Below are 24,767 nucleotides of genomic sequence, written 5' to 3'. Positions count from 1 at the left end.
TATTTATTTTTAAATAAATTTTTAAATATTTATTTATTATTAAAGTATTTATGAATTAAAAAAAAAAAAAGTATACACAAGAATGGAACCCGGGAACTCAAGCGTGCGAATCAGGATCGTTACCACTCAGCCACAGGACGCTCAAATGGAAGCACATATAATTTATATATAAAGTGCTAAAAAACTTTAAGTTCGTTTTTCTTGATTATATTTGAGTATTGCACTTTAGTATTTTACAGGTACTACACTCACATGGTGTACTATCTCTACACCAAAGATCATCAAAATCCGTTTTCCCAAAGCCATAGGATCTCCTTGTGAGTTGAAAACTTAAGTTATGTAGAGTGATTATGCAGGTTAATAATTTGTTTTCAAAATTTTGAATTATTGTGGATTGAGTAGGTATTAAATAGGCAGTCATGGACAAATTAAAAAAATCTGCTGTTTATATCATATCAATTTATTAACTAACCTGTTGCAACTGCACCACCTATTTGAGAAAAAGCTAATTCAAAACGTCCTCGTTGCCTCGAGGCACCTTCAGGAAATATCCATTCTGGTCCTCCTCCCTTTAAAGATTAACATTAGTTATACCCAAATTATAAATATGTGACAAATTATGTTTATTTTTTTAATATTTTATAAGATTAATCAAATATTGACATAAATACTATACCTGTGTAATGTAAGTTGGATCAACATTTAAATAAGGAGAGATGTTATATATATTTCCTGATGATTCTGTAAATAAAAATAATTTTTATTTCATCAATAGCAATAATTTCAATTTCCTAAAATCTGCATTTTAATACATACAATTTTTTTTATATTTTGTGAAAACATGTTATGAATATAGAATTAGATTTTCATGTACTGTACTTTTAAACAATAGGCATTTATACATATACACTTAATTCTGTTTTTTATGTGAACTTTTTTAAATGATTTTGGTTTAACACAATTTTAAAAAAATAATTTGTCAAGTATAATCCTAATGACGAATGAAGTTTCAACATGACCTGAAATCGTTAATGTCTTTTTATAGAGAATTATATAAAGGACTAGCCAAAATATGAACCCAGCCATCAATAACTGAATGCATTCATAAAACCACTGTAACATCAGCACCACAGGACATTACTGCTAACGTTGTTTGGCAGTTCACAAAGAACATTGCCCGTGGATGAAGAACAATAGCCAAAGCATTTTTAGTGATTGCAGTAATATTGCAATCATGTGCAAATGTATACCTTTATTGTCAAAGTAATAGCAAATAAAATTTTATGTATAACTCACATTACATATTTTGCCCAATTTTATGTTCATTAATTCTTTACATTTTTTTTGTTTTTCAAATGAAATTTGTGTGTTATCAAATTTTAAGATTCTAACAAGGTTTTTCATATAGTTTATTTTATTATTTTTGTTGATTTCTTAGGTCCTTAACCAATCTTCTAATTTTCCATATATAAAATGTATTTTTTTTTTTTTTACACAGATTGGTTTCCAGAAATTGTATCATGTAAAAACAGAATTAGATATAAACATCTCAAAACTCAATGTTGTTAATCAATGCCAAACAACTGCCGTAATGCATTGGGCTACCATTTAGCACAATTTTTTTGTCATTGATTAACATTAAAATGTAATTATTAATAATAGCTGAAAAATAGCCTGATGCATTACAGCAATTGTTTGGCACTGACAATAGGCATTTATTAATATAGCCAACAAAAGTAATGCACACTCTGAATTTGGGATTCTAATCATCACATATCAAATAGAAAATAATAGATATTTTACAGACTGTATTAATAGGGTGGTATGTGCTTAAAATAGGGGAAAAATAAAATTTGAACTTGATATATTAATATTTAGATTACATTTAGCTTAATTAATTATCTTAATATTTAGCTTAATGACCACAAAGTTTATAAAAAGAGTGATTTATGACAAATGAAAACATATAAGAGCTGTTTGGTAAACCAGATTTGCTTCACTTTTTTGGACAATTACAGACAAATTAAATAGTCATGTAGACATCTGTTCCTGTCTTTGCGATGATTGTTTGCTGCAGTTAATTTTGCATCCATGCCTACCATTGATGTTTACGTCCTTTCTCATGCTGAGCTAACAAGAACTCATGATACTCTGGAATTTTTATCATTTTGACTGCTCTAAGATGAGAAATGTCAAAAACTTCACCTAGTTTACTAACAAATTCAGTCTCACTGTGTTACAGATTGTCATCCCTTGTTTTTCTTTAGCAAACACCATTCTTCAAATGTTTGTTCTAGTTTAGTTATGTAATTTCTTGGATCCATCATTGGGATCCTTGCAATTTCATAAAATATTGCCAGCTTTTTGACTGTAACAGCTGATGACTGTCTGATAGTTTGTTTCAGTTGAAGATGATGATGTAAAAACAAACCAAGAGTCTGATATAAGGATAGTTAATTCAGTTACTGTTGAACCAAGGAGGTACACTTCAGTTTTAGATCTAGTTGCTGCTGCTGCCATATTTATTATTTAATAACTTTGCCAAAATGAACAAAAATGTATTATGTGATTTGCTTCAGCAGTTTCTGGATTATATAGTCTATATATCTGATGATATCAGCAGTTCTTCAGTGATGTGCCTGAATTTGTCCATACAAGTCAAATAACCAATAGGTGCTGATGTAAGCAGTAAGAGTCACTGAGTCAGCCTCAACCAGAAACAGGGAAAAACATTTGCAGCATGACTTGATGATGTCAGCAAAATAAAGATCATAAATCATGACAGAAATTATGTGGGAATGTCATGTAACTAATGTGTGATTAATTTAATGGTTTATTTATTGAGATGACCAACTACAGTTTTACAAACTGTTGTACTAAAATGGATACATTGTGGTTGAAGCTTGTAATTGCCATTCCTACTATTTGGAACCTATAAAACTTCAGTGACATTGAGCTACCAGTAAATATTCACCAATGGAGATTTTTGGCAGGAATGTTTTCTATATATATTGTAACAGAAATAGAGGGTTGGAGATTCACATTTACAAATTGTGAAAATAAACTCCACCCTACTGTATTAATGTCAATGATGAAGAAATTAAATGTTTGTATATAATTTCAAATACATGAAATTTTAGAGTGCATCTATAAAATCTCAAATATTTAAACACATCAAAATTTATTAAAATGAAAGTAATTAAGTCTTAAGTGTAAGTATTTAATTTTGTTAAAAAAACCATTGAAATTTTTCATGAAAAGGTAATAATGAAGCAGAAATGAGAAATAATTTATATCACATTTATTAAAAGTTTCTTCCACATTGAAATCATAAACAAGTATAGATAATTGCAGTTTTCTCTACTTTTATTATGATCAGCAAAGAAAATGTTTTTAACTGAATAATATTACAGATGCCACTATAATGGTTTCTCACAGGGAAGGACATTGAAACATCAGTACCCATGGGACATTTATGGGATTAAAATTTTCCAAGATATGTACAGTTTTTTGAATAATTATTAACCAATAAATAACAGTAAGCTGCTAAAACCAATAATACTTATATCTGTAAGTTATGAAATTAACATATGAAAATCACATTCTATTATGATTCTATCACAAGATTTTTTCATTCTTTAACAGATGGAATTTAGTTAATATATTGTATTTAAACAATTTATTGCTTATACTGCATGCAATTAAATTTTAAATTCAAATGCAAGTTAAGAAATGTATTAGTTATTTAAATGAATACTTGACAAATTGATTTCTCAAGAAGATTACTATAAGAATATCTTGTTTAATACAGAATGATTCATTATATTTGCAGTTATTTCTAACTTAATATGTAACAGACTTTATAAGTATACTTTTAAAAAAAAATCTCAATTTTTAAATTTATTTATTTATTCCTTTCTTAAACAAATAAAACTTTATTAAATGGTCTTGAGCAAATATTAATTATTAATAATCACAATTTACAACTGATAAATTGTAATGAAATATTAATTCTTCCGACTTCATAGAAAGTAAGCAATTTTGTCGGTAATCATAAATACTTCTAGCTTCACTGAATAAACTTTACACTTAACTAAATGAAAAAGCTTAATTTTTTACTTTTCATTACATAACAATAATTTATTAAAAATAAAAGCACCATAATCTTTAATATTGAATAGACAAATATTCAAAATTTAGTAATCAGAAAGGCAAGAATATATGGTATTTGGCAACAGTAACATCTGAATAATTATTTGCTATTCAGTCAAAAACCCATTTGGTTGATCCCTAATTTTAACAAATAGGACTAGTTGTATCATTATATATAGAAAACAAAGTCAAAACTATACTAATAAATGATTAGAGCCAGATTAACTGCCAGGTTAGAACATGGCTAATGAATTACACAGTGTGGTTTATAGGAGCTTGACATTCTGCTGTTTTTTTCTGAAGCATGCTTTGTGATTCAATTTCAAGCTGAATGTCAAAATAAGCAGACTAGGATTTTGTCACTTTAATTCATATATTGCAAAGTGGTGATTTTGGTGCTATGCAGTGCAACATGAGAAATATATTTCTGACTTGGGATCATCATTTATTAAATGTAAAGTTTCATTGACTGATAACTTACTGCATGCAGCCATTTTACAAAACATCAAAATATTAAACAATGTACACCACTTAGGAGCGGAAATAATATTTTTATTAAATGTACTATATATATATCAACTATAGATAAATCTAAGCTGTCCAGCTCCTTATAATAATATAAAACTATAAATGAATGAGATTCATCCATAGACTGGAAAGAGTTTAAAAATATATATAGATTAGCATGCTCAAGCTGAAGACACAAAATAAAGGCTGATAATTATTTTTGTTAACTTCAGCTATTTAATTCTATCATCAAAACATTTTCAACCCTTTCAAAGTCACCTTCAGTCCTTGTACTTTGATATATTGTATTTCTAAAAAGAACATTTTCAATGCCATTGTTACTTTGGATTTTCAAATGCAGCAGTTTCCAGTGAAGGCTATCTCCAAGGACATGTTCATTTCCAAATTCAAAAGATTTTTCTTACACTTGAAACCACTGCACTCAAAAATCCAAAGCAACAACATTAATGAAAACAATGTTCTTTTTAGTATATACAGTAAAACTTATCTAATTAAAAGCTTGAAAAAAATCCAAGTTACGGTCAATTTGAATTAGAGAACAATACAGTGAAAAATGAAGATGCTGAATGGATTTGTATTTTTATTTCTTGCATTATATAATATTTGATAGTTTTTTATTTTAATGTTTGCAGAAAGACATCCCATGTGATGTCTTTCAGCAAAATGTTCAGTGTAACTAATGAAATTGAACAGTTTTGCAGGTACATCTTGTTGAGATAAAGTGAAAGATCCTCTTGCTTTGGACTGGAATATTGTCTGCAAATGATTGTTGGACAGTCGATACAACTAACTGTCTGAAAATTTCTTAGAAATCCAATAATTATAATTACTTTTGGTAAGAATAAATATTAAAATTTGAATCAGGGAAATTGACAGTTAAATCAATGTCAGGGAACCACGAAAACCTTTGATTTGGAGAATATTCAAATTAAGGAATTCAAGTTAAAGACATTAAATCCCTAAGCTATTCCATTGAGATTTACCAAGTACTTCATTTTCTTCAAGTTGTAGAGATATACAAGTTCAACATTTCAGTGAAAAAACTTTACTATATATGCAATATATTTAGTATGTAACTTAATTAATTTAATATGTTCAAAGTATAAGCACTGATGCTGACCTTAAAAAGGTTGAAAATGTTTTGATGCTGGAATTAAATAGCCTAAAGTTAAAAGTTGGTAGTTATTTTTATGTTAAAAAAAATAGATATTTCTAAAAATTTAGTTATACTATAAAAATTCAGACTGAGAAAAAAAAAAAAAAAAAAAAAGCTAGCAGTTTTTAATAAAAATGGATGTGTTGCCATAATTACCTGAATTATAATTATTAATAAAGTGGTCATTTCTTTAAACATCATGTTTTATGTTTATTAGTTTTTAAATTAAAAATTATTCAATTATGTTCTTCTAATGGAATGATTATTTACTGATTATGCCAATTATTGGAGAATTAGTCATCTCTTAACAATCAATCAGTAGAGGAGCCAATTAGTACAATTAATGATTAGTAAATGTAAATAAGAATAATTTGCTAAATTTCAAGTCTAAGATTTTTCAATGAATTAAAAAAAATTCTATCTATGATAATTTGTTATTTAATTCAAAAAATAAACAAAATTAAAATTGTTATGCTGAACCTGTTAAATTTTTGTGAATTAACAACATAGAGTAACACTCAATCTCTTATATCACTAGCAAAAGTTTATTTTAATGATAGAATTTTATCATCAGAAAAGTTTGCAGTGTGTTAGGTTTTCACATCTTGTCTAAAACAAAAAATTAGTAATAATTTGAAAAAGTTAACCAGCCTTTTTTTTGAGAAAAGATTATAAGTAGACTGTATGTCAAATAGTTTAAAATTGTAACAAGTCATTACTGAAAAAGTTTGATTCAAAGAAAATTCCATGAATTTTTCTTATAAATGTAAAATTTCTAAGAATTTTCTAATTTTCTAAACAAATCATTATACAGAAATGGTTTTACAATAAAGCCAAATGACTGCCAGATTAAATCAGACTGCTACCATTAATAATTGAATAGTGAATAATTTGGTCTGAAACATTAGGTGCTATTTCTTATTAAACTTAATAATTATAATTAAATTAATATATATTAAATAATTTAGAAAATTCTGGAAGAAAAGAATTGGCCTGGAGCAGGATTCAAACCCGAAGCACTATTGTGGGTTCAGTTCTTATTAAATTTATTAAGAAATGGCACCTAATGCCTACCTCTAGGCCAAAATATTCAGTATTTAATTATTAATATTAATGGTAATATAGTCTGATTTAATCCAGTATTCATTTGGTTTTAATATAACTATTGAACTGTAGATGTTTATATAGGTTTCACAGTAATTTAGAACATTAAATACTATCAAATTACTACTTCAATCTTTCAATCCCGAAGCACTATTGTGGGTTCAGTTCTTATTAAATTTATTAAGAAATGGCACCTAATGCCTACCTCTAGGCCAAAATATTCAGTATTTAATTATTAATATTAATGGTAATATAGTCTGATTTAATCCAGTATTCATTTGGTTTTAATATAACTATTGAACTGTAGATGTTTATATAGGTTTCACAGTAATTTAGAACATTAAATACTATCAAATTACTACTTCAATCTTTCAATCTGAATTTAAAAATCGGAATCCATGATTTTTAAATTCATTAGAAAAATATTTACTTAGCTTTCTATAAACATTTAAATATTTTCTACTTAAATAACGCTTATTTATACTAAAACAAATACTCTTAGTATGACTATGCATTTTGTTTTAATTTGGACCAGAACATTGTTAGGTCCAAACTCTGATTTCTATCCTTGGAATTATCTTAGTCTTATTCAGTTTAGTAATTAAAAAAAAATTCATTAACAAAATTTATCAGATAATCTATAAATCTGCGAATACATTATTAGAATTGAAGAAAGGCTGTTCCTTTCAAGAAGAAAATGAAATGCATTCATTTATATTGATCATCACGAAACAAGCAATTTATCATTATATGTACATATATTTATTTATAAATCAAATGCCAATTGATGAAATTAGTAAAATTTTAAATTTCAATTAATTTTGAAAAATCATTTATAAATAGTGCCTATTTATAATCAAATTTGTTTTTTATAGTTTTGAAATCATTTGCAGATAATGTCGTAGTTTGGTTCGTAAAATAAAAAGAAGCGTTTTTAGTAATACAGTAGAGCATCGATTATCCGACCCCCGATTAATCATCACATCGGTTAACCGACCGTTCTAGTCGGCAAATTTCAAATGTCCGCTAGTGATAGGCACTACAATATTTGGCTATGTCTTGACTCTTTAATATTATTTTTGTTAAACTTTTGTGTGTTTTAGCTGGCAACACGGCTCGACCATAGAAGGGAGGCTAGTATTTAAACGAGATTTAATTTTCTAATTATGAGTGGTTGTTTGTTTTGTGAGCAATAAAATAATTTTAAAATAATTTTTAACAATACATTAGGGACGATTATTATTTAAAAAAAAAATTTGTTAGGCTTAACATCGATGAAAATTCAACGCAAAGTTGGTTAATAGCGATATACTAATATACTAATTACATGGGATATACTAATATACTATACTAATAATGTATTTTTTTCATTCTTTTCGGTTATCTGATTTTTTCAGTTATCCTACCAACCTGAGTCCCCATTTGAGTCGGATAATCGATGCTTTACTGCAACGGTTCCCAACCTTTTTCGGGTGGCGACCCCCTTTTTATAAAAGCCAAGTGACCCGCGACCCTGATACAATTGAAAAAGTTATTTTTAATAAGGTAACTAAAAAAACAATGAAATTAGTTTTTTAGTATAATTTTATTTTAAATTATGTTTAATAATTAATTTAATGAGATGGTTGAAATTGCATGTATTATTAACCAGCCTCAAAATTCACGGGTGAGATTTTGTTAACGCCAACCTCATGTCATTCTCAACATTTAATTTATTCATCTCAAAACTCTCAACACATGATTCAACCAACTGTGACAGAATAGCGCACCCAGATTACACTTATTTTAATTTTTTTAAAATATCAAACTTTAAGACACCATTAAAAATTAATATTGCATTATAGTGAAAATTTTGTTTTAGTTTACTGCATAAGTTGGTGACCCCACAGAAAACCCGTTGCAACCCCCTTCTGGGTCGTGACCCATAGGTTGGGAACCCGTGCTCTACTGTATTTAGATGGTCTATCAATTATCAATTTATAATTGTCACAAATATTTACATTGGTAAAATAAAAAATAATAATAAAGTATTATGAACATAGTTTTATTTACTTAAATAATGCTTTAGTAAAAAGAGCTATAAATAATAAATAATGCATTATTTTATAATAATAATGTATTGTATTGTAATTCTGTATAATAATGTAATTCACTAGTAAAGTAAGTTACATCAAGAAACTGGAAATTATGTTTCTCAATGTAGTTAGTTGGGGCAAGCAGTTTGAACAGTAATATGTCACAAAGAAAAGATTATAAGTGATTTATTGTTGATAAAAGAAAAAAATATGATGAAACATACAGATATAAAAAGGAAAATGTAATATAGCCATCCCTTGATAGTCCGATGTTTTGTAATCCAACATGCTCAGTAGTCCGACACACCTCCCGTCAAGGTACCCGTCCCCGTTACGTGTCTGCTTGCACAAAAGCATGTCGCGACGTGAATCTCCCCACCCAGTTCTTACATGATGGCACACATTTCGTGTGTTTTCCATGAGCAGTTCTGTTTGAACAGTTGGAGTATGGAATATTGTAGGCTACTGCTAGCAAAACAATGCCAAATATGTAATCACTTTCGGTAATGCAGACACTTTTGGTAATCCGCTAACCCTTTGGTCTTGTACCTGTTGGATTATCAAGGGACAGCTGTACTAGAAAAATTAAATTAAACTAAGTAAACTAAACTGAACAAAACTAAACTAAAGAAATAAACTAAAAAAATAAAAAAAATAATAAAATAAAATTATTTCACATTTAAACAAGAAAAGTCTTTGATAAATTGGAGTTGCTTGTTAAAACTAGTCAAGTTTCAGATTTTGTCCTGTCTTGATTGAGGGAACTGTGTCTCCCTCAATCTTTGACATTCCTGGACAGGTCCAATCTTGAGCTCCAGTTCCAGAAGGTTTCAAAGCAATGCCACTACCTGAAACTGCTAGCAAGATACTCCAGAAAGTTTCAGTATTTTGATTGGAGAAAATTGTGGAAAATTCCCCCCTTAGAGTTAGTGAAAGGTGCCATCTAGTGGGAATGAGACAGTACTACTGCCACTACAGCTGCTAAAACAGCGAGAGCAAGTATATGGGAGCTGTCTACATAGAATGTAAACCTAGTTCCTTTTTCTTTGAATTCAGATAACTTTTTCATAGTTCAACCGAAATTCACCAAACTCAGCAAAAATATGAAGCACCTCTCTGGCTTTATATTCCAAAAAACAGCATCCAAAATGTCAAAATTTTGTTATTAAGTGTCAAAGAGGCAAAAGTCAACATCTTTAGTTTTTTGATTATATCTTATCTCAGAGTTAATTATATTTTTCAGAAATTATTTTATGAACATGCCAGGATTTCACTAAGCATTTTGACATCAAAATCATCAAAATCTACCATGAGAATTTTTTTTAAAACTCCAAAACAAAATCGTAAAAGTCATCCCAGAAGCCTGAGCTCACTAAATCCGGACATTTTAAGATAACAGGCACTATTCCCAGGAATCGGCACTATTACATAAAGATGTTTGGATAAATTTCTGTTGATCCTTTAAAAGTTATTGTTCGCGGAAAAAAATTGCATTTATGCAGAACAGGTTTAAGTAACGTTATAATTTATAAACAACAGAATTGAAGGAAGAAACAAATTATAGGATACAAGCCAGGATTTTTTTCTTTTTAATTACCTGTATTCAGTCAACTCATGTAGTTTGACCTGAACCTTCATATAATCCACGTGTATTGTTAATGATCGGTGACTTCTGGTGTTACAAGCTTAAGAAATGAAGTTATTCAAATTCTGGATTTTATTTTGCCATGTCAGCTTGAAATAGTCTAGAGCCTGTGCATTGTTTTTTACTGCTAGATTTAGATATTAAGCCTACAAATCTTTCGCCCATAACATTTTAATATTCCCAATTCATGCCAAATTCGAATTTCTGCAGATTTTCAGTGGAATGTACTTTATATTATATTTATTTAAATGTCCGTTTATTAACCGCTATAGTTTATCTGCAGATTATTAAACTCTGCCAACATTATCTGTGAAAATTAATTCTTTATCACTTTTTTTCTTTTAATTTATGATATCTGTAGTTAATCTATTATATAATTTATTCTGCTTTTTTAGGAAGATTATTAATAGATTCGTAATCAAAGCGAAATTTAAATAATGGGATATTATTTCCTTTTTCAGATATGTTTTGATGAAAAGGACGTGTTTTTTCTCTTTTTTCCTTCTTTTTTAAAAGTAATACTGAGATGAATTATAACCCTATACGAAACCTATTTAATGTGTTTAAAAATATTGTACAAGAACAGATTTTTATTTTTTCATAGCACTAAAACAATTCTGTATTTAAACTAGAGCGATAAGGAGGAAAATTGTGTGTCTTATCAACCGAAAGTATCAAAAACAAGTAGACTCGTATTCATTCGAAGCTAAACTATTAAATCTTTGGCTACCAATGGTATTCAAAACGGAATGGAATATCTGTATAGTTCTACTTGGTCATCTCTCTTACATCCAAGGAAAACCACCTCACATCATCTTTTATTGTGCCGACGATCTTGTAAATATTTCATTCAATTATTTAGTATTAATTAAAAATTAATTATATCGACTAAAAACTTTTGAATTTTATTATTATTATTATACTTTCTAATAATAATATAACCACAATATTATGAATAGGGATGGAACGACGTAAGTTTTCACGGCTCTTTACAAATACCGACACCAAATATTGATGTTTTAGCTGCCAATTCAATAGTCTTAGATAATTATTATACTCAGCACATATGCACTCCATCAAGAGCTGCGTTACTTACTGGAAAACTTCCAATAGATACAGGTAAAGTCTAGAGAAATATGTTTCAATTATCAATATTTTTTTACATATAGTTTTAATGAATAAAATTATTGATATAAAAATACTTTAGGTCTTCAGCATTTCGTATTACAGGGAGCCCAGCCAGCTGGATTACCAACAGATGTGAAAATTCTACCTCAATATTTGAAAGATTGTGGTTATAAAACTCATGGAGTTGGAAAGGTTCGTTTCAATGTGTATTCTAACTTGCATGAAAATATTTTTTACCTTATTAACTGCCATTTAAGATGCGTATAGGGTGTTTAATAAAAATTATAGTCATATTTATATTTTACGCTTTAAAAATAAGTAAAATTTACACACCCATAAATTCATTTAAAATTTATTAAATTGTAAGTGTCAATTTAAATCCCACAAAAAGAGTTAAATTTTGATGATACAATTTTTAATTAATCATTTTACTCAATTATAAATGACAACTCCCTTAAAAAATGAAAAAAATGTTTAAAATAAAGATACTTTTTAATATTAAAACATATGTAAGTTAATTGAATGGTTTGGATGAAAAAAGTAATAGGCTTCACAAAGACAAATTTAAGAAATATTTAAATCGTTAAACAAATCCTAAAATCAACGTGTTTTATAATAAAAAGCCAGTTGTGCTAAAAACTGAATCCACCAATGGTCTAATGCAGGGGTGGCCAAAACGTGGCGCATGCGCCAAACTTGGCGCATTGGACGATTACAAGTGGCGCTTTAGTCAGTTCTGAGCAACATTGCCAGATTTGGCTTCTTTGCAATTAAGAATATTACATAGAAAATTAATTTTTTATAGTCTGTCTTGGCAAGTTCATTTGTTGCACAATTCGTTGCAATCAACTTTACAGATAAAATGAGTGTTCTCCACACAGTAAATTACAGTGTATGCATGTATGTTTATTTTCGATCAGTGCATAGGCGTCTAAATGACAGTGCTACCNTGCATTTTTGATTGCGTTTTAATAGGGTACATCAAGAGAATGTACACTAAGAAGAAATTTTTCAAAAAATTCCCCCCCACGGGGGAAGTGTTATAAATTTATAATAGATACATTTTGAGCCACAACAACGCGTGGTGGGGTCTGCTAGTAACCTATAAAATCTAAACAAAAGTACACTACATCAACTATACTAAAATCAAAAGAAACTTTTTCTCACTTTTACTTCTGAAAACTTTTTTATTAACTCTTTTAAGTTTACTTAATCGGCAGTTTCATGCGCAATCGCCAAAATGATCAAACTATTAAGATGATTTTGCGTGGTAGTTAAAAGCTTTTAATTAATTTTTATTTAGAGAAACTCCTTTCCCCACTAGCTACAGTTATTGATATGATCGGCAGTATTCTTAAGGTGACACTAAGGTTTGGGACAAAATTTAACATTGTTGCTTATGCTTCCTTTTGCCCAAAAGCCCTCTTTTATGGTTGTTTTCTTCAGAATTATGGAATGCAAATATTTTCTTAGCTTATAGGCAAAAATAATGAATACGAAATGTAAATTGCATCGTAATTTTAGCCAATGAAAAAAATCGATAAATATAAATTTCGATTAAATAAGTATTTAACTTATTTTGTCACATTCACAACCAAAATGCCGCCCTTAGAGTTGTCTCCCCGGACAAATGTCCGGGTTATCCGTCCCTAGAGCCGACCCTGTATTCAGATAAACCATTTCGATGTTTTTAAGTTTCCGGTTATGTTGTCTACCGTCTCTACACGTTTAAATATTCATTGATTGTATCAGCGAATATACCAAATGTTGATGCGTTATTACTTTGCGATTTCATCACTGTACTATTTATCATATCTATTAGTATATGACAAAAATATATATTACAATCATTGTCTAATTTTGAACCAAAGATAAATCAAAAATTGTTAACAACACTGTTATTAATTAGTGAGAATAAAATTATTTAATAATTTAACCAACGAAAAACAGAAATCTTCAAATTATTACTGTATATAAGAAAATAATCGACATTATTTTAAATATTTCAAATTTTTATAAAAGCTTTAATTTTACAAAATTAATTAAAGCTGTTATAAAAATTTGGGTTACACTCAATTCTCTGCAAAATAACAGCTGCTGAACACAACCACATACCGCTGTATATAAATCGAACACATTTATCGAATATTAAACATATAAAATATTTTCAGATTAGAGTAACGACAACAGGGAAAACCCAGAGTAACAAAACTGTCTTATGATATAAAAGAAAGAAACGGTATGAAAATAATACAAAATTTCTCTTTCATTTATAAAACTATTCGAAAGTAGCTTATTTTATTCAATGTTTATTTATGTGTAAGTTGTTTGATGTGAAATACGTTTTTTATGTTATATTTTATTTAAAATAAATGTAAAATTTATAATTTTTTATGATGTTAGTAGGTACTGTACTTTTATTATGTAAAACATGCAAAAATTTTAAGTGGATAGAAGTTGTTTAGGACGAACTCTGCGATTATGATTAAATTTTTGCGATTTGCAAATGGATATCTGCATTTCACTACGTAAACCTTGTTATTATTTAATTTAAAAATTACAGTTTAGTTTTAGATGTAGTTTTCGATTTTAAAATCTTTTAAACAGTAATAATTATATTGTTTAATGAAACAATATACAGTCGAGCCCACTTAACAGAGCATCGGATAAAGAACCAGTTTCTAACAAGTAAGAGAGCATATCCAAGTTTCCTATTTTTTCCCATGTTTTACGTTAGCAGAACCCTCGTTGACAGAGTACCTGATAGTAAAGAAATTCTTTTATTATTAGGGTACGTTCGTAAAGTCGAACGAGTTAAACGAGAATGACGTCATCGTTATTCTTATTTCGTTAGACTTTTCGAACGATTCGTTTATAACTAAATGGATGTTTCTAAAATCGAAGATATGAATGTTGCTAGTGCAGCCTTATCCGAAATATTTTCCTTAGATTGCTTCGGGTGGACGGTTATTTCAGTCATTGTCATTTCACCTTTTAATTCACAATTTAAACATCGAGTAGATTTAGAAACATCCATATCGTCGGGCGCCATTTTCTTAACGAAGTAAACTAACTCTTTCCTTCGTGAACTTCGTTAGAGTTTCGTTTGAAACGTCATCATCGCAGAGCATGCGCACTGAGCGGGACTACTACTTTTCGAACGATTCGTTACTAACGCGTTTAACTCGTTTGACTTTACGAACGTACCCTTAAGTCGGTGGTATTTTTAGAACATCAGTCCACGTAAAAGATCACTACTCTTAGAAAGGGTTATACGGCTTTACACTATTTATTTGTTGAGATTTGGCAAAGCCTCGCATTGGTGAACTTTCTAATAAACGGGCAGTCAAAGGTTTTTTACAGAATTAAAATGATCAGGCTTTATTGAACAACATGTGAGAAACAATTACACAAGTCATTAAAGAAAGTAACATAAAATGTATATGAACAAGCAGGATAGATCACGTGTATGTCTTTATCTCGAGTAGACAAGGCAAGAAATGATTAGCGACCCAGACTTTGAAAGTCACGTGACCTTACACGGTACTTATATGTTTTTATACTCCAGCTCTCATTAAACAGTACTCAAAAAGTTTGCAGCAAGAATGTTTATATCTTTTCAGCTAGGTCTCCTACTAAGTTTTTAGAAAAGTGAAAGTAATGTGACTGGTAATATTAGGCTATATTCGCTGATTACTCGATAAAATTAATGATATAAGAATGGAAACCAATTATTTAAATGCAGTAAAATTATGTGATAATGAATTTTAATGTTCTAAAGTGTGTTATAAGTTACATAGAATTCCTAATACAGTACTATATATGAAAAAGTAGAGAGAATCAAATACTTTCTGCTGCGTTCAACAGTTCTGGAACTTTTGAGTATTTTTCTTCTGAACGCTCGCTGTTTCGGGACATGTTTGGTGTTTTGACGTCACATTGAGTGCGTTCGTTAATAGCGATCGCTCTGCGTCTCCGCTACTAGAGCATTTAGAAACGACGGTGAAAAGAAAGATGGCGGCGGCCGTACTATCGTTAGCATCGTGATTGGGGATCTACGATTTTAAAATATGCGTTTTTAGAAACAAAATAAGGTCCCAATTGTAAAATTTAACCATAAAATAGATTATCTCGCCGACAGAGCATTCAAAGTAGCCACGAAAAAATTAGAATGCCGGTATCATTCGAAAAAAATTCGAGAAGACACATTACCGCGTGCACTAACTTGCGCTTTTAAAACTTCTAAATTTTCATTCATAAAACCCATAATGGAATCCAAAACTATCTGAACCATAGAGGACGTTATGTTGCTGTAAACTACTACTACAAGCGGCCGTTTTTGCGTCTGACAGCGCGCAGTCTGGCCGGAATATAGAAATGCGTTCCGCAGGAATTTTTTAAACGGATGCAACTCGCGCGGAGTTACGTGGAAGAATAAAAGAACGCAGCCATTTAGCAGCGTCTTTCATTTACGCTATTTATCGCTAGCTGAAACTGACCAATGATGGCTGCTTGCTGTTCCAACGCATACGTTACTCATCGTTCAGCGGATGTAACTACGTAACCGATTGAAACATCTTTGCTCAGTTACAACTGTTGACTCTGCTGAACGCAGTCATTAACAACTTTCTGGATGATCTTGTTAATTCGGATAAGAGAGAATGATGCTGTGATCCCGAGCCCGTCTTGAGCGAGCTTATCAGGCGCTTTACGGCTGATAGAAGCTGTTTTATCTATTTAGTTGGTATACACTGTAGTTTTGCTGTTTGCAAATAATTTTGTCATTTTTTTTCTACGGTTCTGTCAAGGAAAATCTTATAAAATTAAATAAAAAATTTAATTACTAATATCATATATATAAAGAAAGAAAAAGTACACAGTATTTGGTTATTGGAAAAATTCAATAAGATAATAATTTCAAATTACAGATGAGGATGTGGATAAATTAAATCGAAAATAAAATTAGTTTTTAAATAGTTGATAGTAGTTTTTCTCTACATTTGCCTAGTCACTAAGAATGTTGTCAAGTCATGATGATTTGCTAGATAAGCAATGAGCTATTGCTTTCGAATTTCTTCATTCATTATATTTAATTGATTATTCTGAGAGTTAATGGTGCGAAATATTTGAACATTAAATGCTTTAAACATATTGCTAAAATACTGAATCCAAATAATTTTTTCAATACGAAAATAACATCGAAATAAAATTCTTTTTATATGACAATTCTTTCAATCTTTCATAAAAATCGGGATATAAATTATAAAATAGTAAAACTTAAGTACTTATATTTGACTTGAAAATATTAAGTAGCATGACATCATCCTCATATTATCTTAGTAAGGATTTTAAATCTTTAATTGTTAATATAGCTTAGGGAACTTGGTTCAAACGAATCATAAAAAAGTAAATTGTGATGCTGAGTCTTGATTATACATATATATAAAATCAAGACTCAGCATCACCACTATTGTTAATTAAAAAACATTGGTGAAGTTTAAAAGTTTGCATATGTTGTTTATGTCTGGAAAGTGTAGTTTATGACAAGTTGAAGTGTTCGGGTATTAAAATTGTCGGGCGGACACTTTAAATTATTTTAAAATGTCTGGTGGATACTATAACATGGGTATTAATGTGTCCTTCTGGAAAAACAAAACATTTATTACAAAACTGTTTGGTTATTTTTGGTTATTACATGTAAACCAGTGTTGTAGTCGTGCCAGGGCTTTGAAAAGAAGTATCAGGACGCCGCCCTGATACTTCTTTTTTAAATAGTGCGAAGCCCTTGTACTTTGTGAATATCTAGGGCAGAAAACCGAGAAAATTATTTCTTACAGTTTTTTTGCGCCGATTACGAATATATAAATCATTCTTGACTTATTTAAGCCATTTTGCAGATATTGTGCCAGAAAATCGCGCTTTTCTCATACAAAACTTCTTAGATAGTGGCACCTCCATAGTATGCCGATTCGGATGGCCGAGCAATCAAGGTGGCAGCCTACCGCTCTGGGGACCCGTAATCGAATCCGGACGGGTCAAAGAATCCCCAGGAATTTTTCGAGGGTGGTCCGTTCGAATATGTCGGCCCTGTCTCTCACCACCCGATCGCCCCATTGTGGGCCTGGCCGAACCCATAATGGGCCTGCTTTAAGAGGCCCTCTTAGTGCCCACAGGGCGGAAAGAGTAAAAAAAAAAAGTATGCCGATTTGAACTCCGGGCGCCGGTTAGCCACTGGCTCTTTTTAATTTACGACTATATCCATGTATAAACAATATTAAAGATTTATATTTAATGTAATCAAATGTAATTTAACATTTTTAAACGATGTTTTATTAGTGAAGTAAAGATATTTGTAAAAAACTTTTTAAAAAATAAAAAAAATCCAGCAACGAGTTGCGTAACTTTCCCGGCAAAAGAATATAAATTGTGTGGCGCAATCTGTTACGATATTTTAGTAAAAACTTTATATATTGTTAATTATTATAAAATGATAAAAAGTTTAATCTTGAGGGTAGGGATGAGTTTTATAAAAAGAAAATTATAAATGCTAATAACGAATAAAATCATTAGGTCCGTCCCACTTGATATATGACAAATACAAGATCTCCCTCTATTTCCCCACTCCCTCGACCTTTAACCACCAAAATTTGATAGCATGAATCCTTCTAATACACAAACCTCCCTGCAACATTTCAGAAAATATCGATAAAAGGCACGGGAGTTATTAAGCTTCAAAATGGGTGAACAGAATCATGACATATTCACACACATTAGGGGTGTTGTAGTAGTCCTTTCGAAATTACTTTTCCAAATTGCTGGGAACCCTTATCAATAGACTGCCCAATGCTGCTGCTTTTCCTCGGTGGCTTTGGGTAATCCAGTATAACAAATTAGGTCTGGTTCGTTAGTCTCACGATCTCCACACTTTCTTATGTTAATTTCTCTTTGAAACATATGAAAATGGTAAGTAAAAAGTAGCAGAAACATAATATATAACATGCAGAATAAAGTATAAAACACAACAAAACACAGGTAATATTTTGTTCCCTCACAAGAGACTAGGTTATTTTCTTATAAGCCCTTTTAGGGACATTTTATGAGCCCAACTTTGAACACCTTCTGCTAATCAACAATACACTCTTCCAAACACAACACTCTCTGGTCCTTTAGTACTCTCAGAGTAGAAAAAGGGCCTACACACACCTACACACATATATACAGGAAAAATCCAGAATTTTTTCATTTCTCGATATTTCAAAGTGCACTGAGTCAAAAAATGTAAAAATCTTGGGGGGGGTCATTTTTTTGACCGATCGCCATACTTTTCCTCTGTTATCCTATATATAACCGCNCGGGTTGAGTTTTGTTGGACATCCAAAGAGGGGAGGGGGTTGCGGAAACTTAAACAAGAGGGAGCGGGGAAGTAAAAATTTCAAGAAAATGTGGACATAATACAATTTATATTTATTTCAAAATTTCTTGTATGTTTTGTTTCTACTTAGGGTATTTATCATACATAAGGCAATAAAGGTTTTAAGAAATTGTTGGACATCCAAAGAGGGGAGGAGATTACGGAAACTTGGACAAACTGAGATGAGAGGAAAAGGGAGAGTTAAAATTTAGGGAAGAATGCAACCATAATTTACAAACAGTCCCTAATAGCGAGTTTGATGTAATGTAATTACCTTCCAGTTGGCTCACACAAGGGAAATAGCAAGTGACTGTATCACGAGCGCAAAGAAAGAATACCAATCTTTGAAGATAGTATCATAAAAAAATATATATATAATGGTAACAATACAGATTAGAAAAAAATTGACAATTTTAAAAGGACCGAATAATTGATAGATCACATAAACATTACATTCTTTTTATTTTACAAATGTAAACTACAACAATACCCATTGCATACTAAAAAAAACAAGTGTTCTAAAGAAAATAAAAGTAATTGTATAGTTAATTACCTTTATTTTAATAATTTAATAATAATTTGATAAAAAATATGTTTCATGTTTGCAACTATACAAATTTAAAAGACAGATATAATGTATGCACATATATAAAACAAATTATCAGTATAAGCGAACTAATGTAAAGTACTATTCGACGTAGAATAATTTCAAGACGTTCAAGTACATGGCATCCTTTGTGATTAATCACCAATAGAGATTGCATCATTTACATGTCGTGCCCTTTACATGATACGAAGAACTTAGAAATCGATTTACAATTTATAACCTTACAAATTATATAACGAATGATGTAAGTTTACTACGATAACATCTAATTTCGAATCGCTTTAAAACTTTATTATTTCGTTCATTACCCCTTTTGTTAGAGTAGAAGTCACTTTTAGCTAATTGTTTAGGTAGATTTGTATGCACAAACTAAATGTAACCTCTACTGTATCAAAGAACTCACGTGCTCGCATCTTTGATCAATTCAAACAGTATCACTTTATGTACTTTAATTGTTATATTTTAATAGTCTATTTCGCGTGTTTATGTATTACGATGCTTTCTTTTAATTATAAGATATTGTATTATCTTATTTGAAGATAATTGAATATAAAAATCAAATAAACTTGGGGTTTATAATTAGGCCTAACTACCATAGATTTAATGAATGAAAAATAGAAAAAAATACTTACGTGGAAACTGGAAACTAGAATCAGGTACCGGATGTAAATTTAGATAATTACTCGGTTTATCCATCGATCTATTTAATTAACAAAAGAATAAATAAATAAATAATTGAGAATTTAGGATTTTCGAAATACAGACTAATACTGCGCACATGGAGTGTGACAGAGAAAGATCGCAGCGCCAAAAGTGAGGAATATTTGAAATTATTATATAATTAGTAATGATAGACGAATATTAATTAACCAGATATCGAATATTCCAATATTTTAAATACTCGAATACTTGGTGAAATTAATTAACTTATGTGACTTATATTGATATTTTAAGGTTTAATTAGTTTGCTAGTGTCGGAGGCTCACTACGTCACCCATAAACTTAACATTATGAAATTTAACGTTGTATATCTCCGGTCAGAGGGCGAATTTTAAAATGCTGTTTACATGACCTAGACCGAGATGGATTCTATTTGTGTGCAAAAAATGATTGAAATCGATTAAACGGTTTCGGAGGCGTTAATTCTCATTCATACTGCAAGTATTTATTTAAGAAAACAAGAATTTGAAAACGTCCAAGATCTATTCGCCCACCAGTGGCCGCGTGTAATACTTAAATAAGCACCAGTTTCCATAAAATACCTCACGGGAGACATTCCCCTTAGCAGATTGCCCATGTGTCGCGTTGCCATAAACAAATAAAGTAAACCAACCCAAGATCTAGTCTGCTACTTTTCTTGCCAGAAATTAAGTCAGAAGTGCTAAAGAAACTGTCTATACGCAGTGACGGATAAAGAAAATACCATTGATATATACAAATGCAAACAATTTTAATTTATTTGTTTGAACTTTTAAAATGTTGTTTTTATTAACATAAACTTTTACTATGCAAATATGGTTTATTGGACCATCCGCAATGCAATTGTCATGTTTTTTTTATTTAAAAAAAAACAAAATTTTATGTTTTTTAAAATTACGTCCTGTGGGCGCTAAGATCTTTTTATCAACTTCGTTATGGGCTCGGCCAGGCCCTCAATGGGGCGACCGTGTTGTGAGGGTCGGGAACTGATATAACTATACGAGCCACCCCGAAAAATTCCTGGGATTTTCCGATCCGTCCGGATTAGGTTTCGGGTTTCCCAAAGAGTGGGCTAAGTAGCGCGACCTTTCGGCCATTATGCACGGGTTAATTATAATATATCAAATAAAAAGACACGTATCTTACAAGAAAACTCGATGTTTATTACACTTAAATAAAGAATTACATAAACGCTATAGGATACTCATAAATTAACCGATATTGTTTGACAACCACGTGCAGTTATTGCTCGCCTGTTCATCTCCGTATTTTTGGCGGCAAAACTAGTATTAACGCGTCCCCACCGTAACCTTTACCTTACGGTCCATATATGACATTAATAAAAAATTGTGAGATCCGGAATTTTTGTGACGAAAATATCGCTGTTTTATTAACAAAAATGTTAATTAATTAAACTTTTGTTTATGTAACGCTCTAGAAGAAAAAACGATTTTTAGCCGTGATTGTGTAAACTTTCCGGTCATAACTAGCAACATCTATTGTTCTCTGCAGAACTTGTATCTCATCTTGCAAGAAGGTTTACACTTAGCATCTAAATGCCGTCCGTTGTTGTAGATCCCTGGAACACCTATAACCCCTAACCTATGAACATCCGATCACGTGGTGGAACTTTCCCACAAAAACCTATAAAAGATCGTTCTTACCTCCTCTCAGGGGAGTCTCTGAACAAACGCCGGATAGACGACCCGTCGAAGTCCGATCTCCGATGAACCTCGAATTAAAGCATCGCTAAAGTCGCGATATATGTAATTTGTGCCGTATTTGTGGATTATAACTACCTATTCCCTTGGATCGATATTTTAAAGGCATCCAAGTTCAGAATCGTCAAAGGGGACGGCTATAAGAGGTATGAAAGCACTGTGAAACTCTCTCTAGAGCAGTATAGAAACGCTGTTTGTGTAGTTTTTGTCCATTTTGCTTCTTTAATAAATTGTTATTTTTATTAGTTATAAATATGGTAGACTCCTTTACTCGATCTCGCCCTTCACCTTATCGTCGACCCCAAGCAACTCTCCCTTTCACTCGCCTGACGCATCATCCTGACAATTGAACGGGAACCTTACGCCCCCGTATTCACAAAATACTTAGCGGCCTGATGGCAGCCTACCGCTCTGGGGAACCCGGGCTCGAATGCGAACGGGTCGAAAAATCCCCAGAAATTTTTCGGGCGTGGTCCGTTCGGATATGTCGGGCCCCGTCCTTCACCACCTGGCAGCCCCATTGTGGACCTGACCGAACCCATAATGGGCTCGCAAAAAGAGACCCTCTTAGTGTCCACAAGGCGGAAAGAGTTTAAAAAAAAAATAAAAAATACTTATTTATTATTCAAATACTTTTGAGTTAACCCTCTTTTGGATACTTCATCTGCCACTGACTGTACGTATGGCGTGATATTGGACGTATTCGTAGTATTCGGATTTATTTTCTATCAACTCAACGCCTAAATAGATGTCAATTACTCTTAAAAGACCTCTCGGAAGGCATCCACCCTAGGCAGTAGGCAGATCGCCCAAGTGTTGCGTTGCCGTTACTAAAAGAACAAAAACAAAAATACTGTAAGGATAACTTATGGAAAAATAGGATAACCTTTTTAAATTTAGCGAACAAATTTAGTGAAATGAGAGAAAAATTTCAAAACTAGGAAAAAGCGTGCAGTTATTAAGAAAAAACATTGCAAAAATTAAAACTGATATTGTGGAAAAACCAGACAGATTTTGTTTAATGCATCAGTAAATTATTCTAGGGAATCCGTGGGTGGAAAAAACCAAGGGAATTTTGCAGTATTCTGTTTTGGATATGCTGGCCCCGTTTACAGTTAGTCATGTCCTTCATCACACGGTCCATTTATGGGCCTGACCAAGAAGATTTTCATAATTACACCCATTATAGATGTCCAAAGAACAGAAATTGTCAGGAAAGTTTTGATACGTAAGGTAGAAAGCTTCTCACGCTTGCTTGGCTCTCGACCTAGATAGGGGCTTCGCTCCCTTATGTTAATATTACTATACTGAAAATAAGTATATTTTGAATTCGAAAAATATCTTGATTAAAATTTTCTATAATATTTTTCTATTCTATAATAGAATTATTCAGCAGCGTCCGCTCAAGCATTTATGTCCCCCGACAAAAAGACAAATTGCCGCCCCTTAAATTTATTTAGAGAGAAACATGTAATATAAAATTAATAATCAAGTAGTACAAACAGTGCCATAACTAGGCAGGTGCAACAGGTGCACCCGCACAGGGCCCACTTGGAAGAGGGGCCAAAGTGCATGTATTTGTTTTTTTACTTTCCCAAACCTACTGTAATTAATTAAGGAGCTTAAATGCAAATTCTTGCATAGGGCACAGGAATTGCTAGTTACGGCACTGAGTACAAAACAGTAAAAATTAAAATATACCTGCACCTATATAGTTACAAATTATTAAGTAGATGCATTTTTAATGATATTACAAAAATGTATTATTGTACAATCAAACAAAAACTTATAAATTATAAATTTTCTTCTATAAACAAGCATTCACTATTATCAGGACTTATACTGGCATAACAGACAATACAGAGTTTCACACTTATCTATACTATTGTTATAAAGAGGTAATGTTTGTAAGTATGTAAGTTTGTATGCAGAAGGTAATCTCCGAAACTACTCACCCGATTTCAAAAATTCTTTCACCAATATTTAGAATGGAACTTCAGGGTGGACATAGGCTGTATATTATTCCGTTAAACATTCATATAAATTAAATTAAAAGATATAATCTAGGTTAAGGCTTTTATGTCCAACAGATGGCGCTACGAGGACGACGCCCTAAGTTTGCTTTTCTGTGAGGCATTATGCTTTTCTGTGAAAATGAACTAAAGCAGATCATCATCTATCTAAATATATATAACTCAAAGGTGACTGACAGTGATCTATCAACGCACAGCCCAAACCACTGGACGGATCGGGCTGAAATTTGGCATGCAGGTAGATGTTATGACGTAGGCATCCGCTAAGAAAGGATTTTGATCAATTATACCCCCAAGGGGATAAAATAGGGGATGAATGTTTGTATGAAACTTTGTCAATTTTAAACCGATCGGGCTGAGACTTTGCATGCATAAAGCTACTATGACGTAGGCATCCCCTAAGAAAGGATTTTGATAAATTCCACCCCTAAGGGGATAAAATAGGGGATGAAAGTTTGTATAAATCTTCTTAGATTTTCGACTGATTGAACTGAAATTAAAGATTGGA

The 24,767-nt window shown here is 31.2% G+C and overlaps 2 protein-coding genes across 2 annotated transcripts in view; one reads left to right on the top strand and one right to left on the bottom strand.

Annotated features, from left to right (window-relative positions):
* The window catches only part of LOC111627902 (mitochondrial import inner membrane translocase subunit Tim23-like), a 38,953-nt gene extending 18,350 nt beyond the window's left edge, over positions 1-20,603 (bottom strand). The window contains exons 1-4 of the mRNA XM_023371583.1: positions 20,585-20,603; positions 20,439-20,506; positions 677-741; positions 473-569 (exon numbers count right to left, since the gene is read on the bottom strand). Of these exons, the coding sequence (XP_023227351.1) occupies positions 473-569; positions 677-741; positions 20,439-20,502 (226 nt within the window). The 5' untranslated portion in view covers positions 20,503-20,506; positions 20,585-20,603. The remainder of the gene's footprint in view (positions 1-472; positions 570-676; positions 742-20,438; positions 20,507-20,584) is intronic.
* LOC111627899 (arylsulfatase B-like) overlaps positions 11,303-24,767 on the top strand; it is a 32,691-nt gene continuing 19,226 nt past the window's right edge. Inside the window, exons 1-3 of the mRNA XM_023371579.1 lie at positions 11,303-11,497; positions 11,620-11,779; positions 11,868-11,980. Of these exons, the coding sequence (XP_023227347.1) occupies positions 11,393-11,497; positions 11,620-11,779; positions 11,868-11,980 (378 nt within the window). The 5' untranslated portion in view covers positions 11,303-11,392. The remainder of the gene's footprint in view (positions 11,498-11,619; positions 11,780-11,867; positions 11,981-24,767) is intronic.

This window comes from Centruroides sculpturatus, unplaced genomic scaffold, assembly GCF_000671375.1.
Source record: "Centruroides sculpturatus isolate CEXI.00-Female unplaced genomic scaffold, Cexi_2.0 scaffold449, whole genome shotgun sequence".
Classification (NCBI taxonomy): domain Eukaryota; kingdom Metazoa; phylum Arthropoda; class Arachnida; order Scorpiones; family Buthidae; genus Centruroides; species Centruroides sculpturatus.
This window is presented reverse-complemented; position numbering and strand designations above follow the sequence as displayed.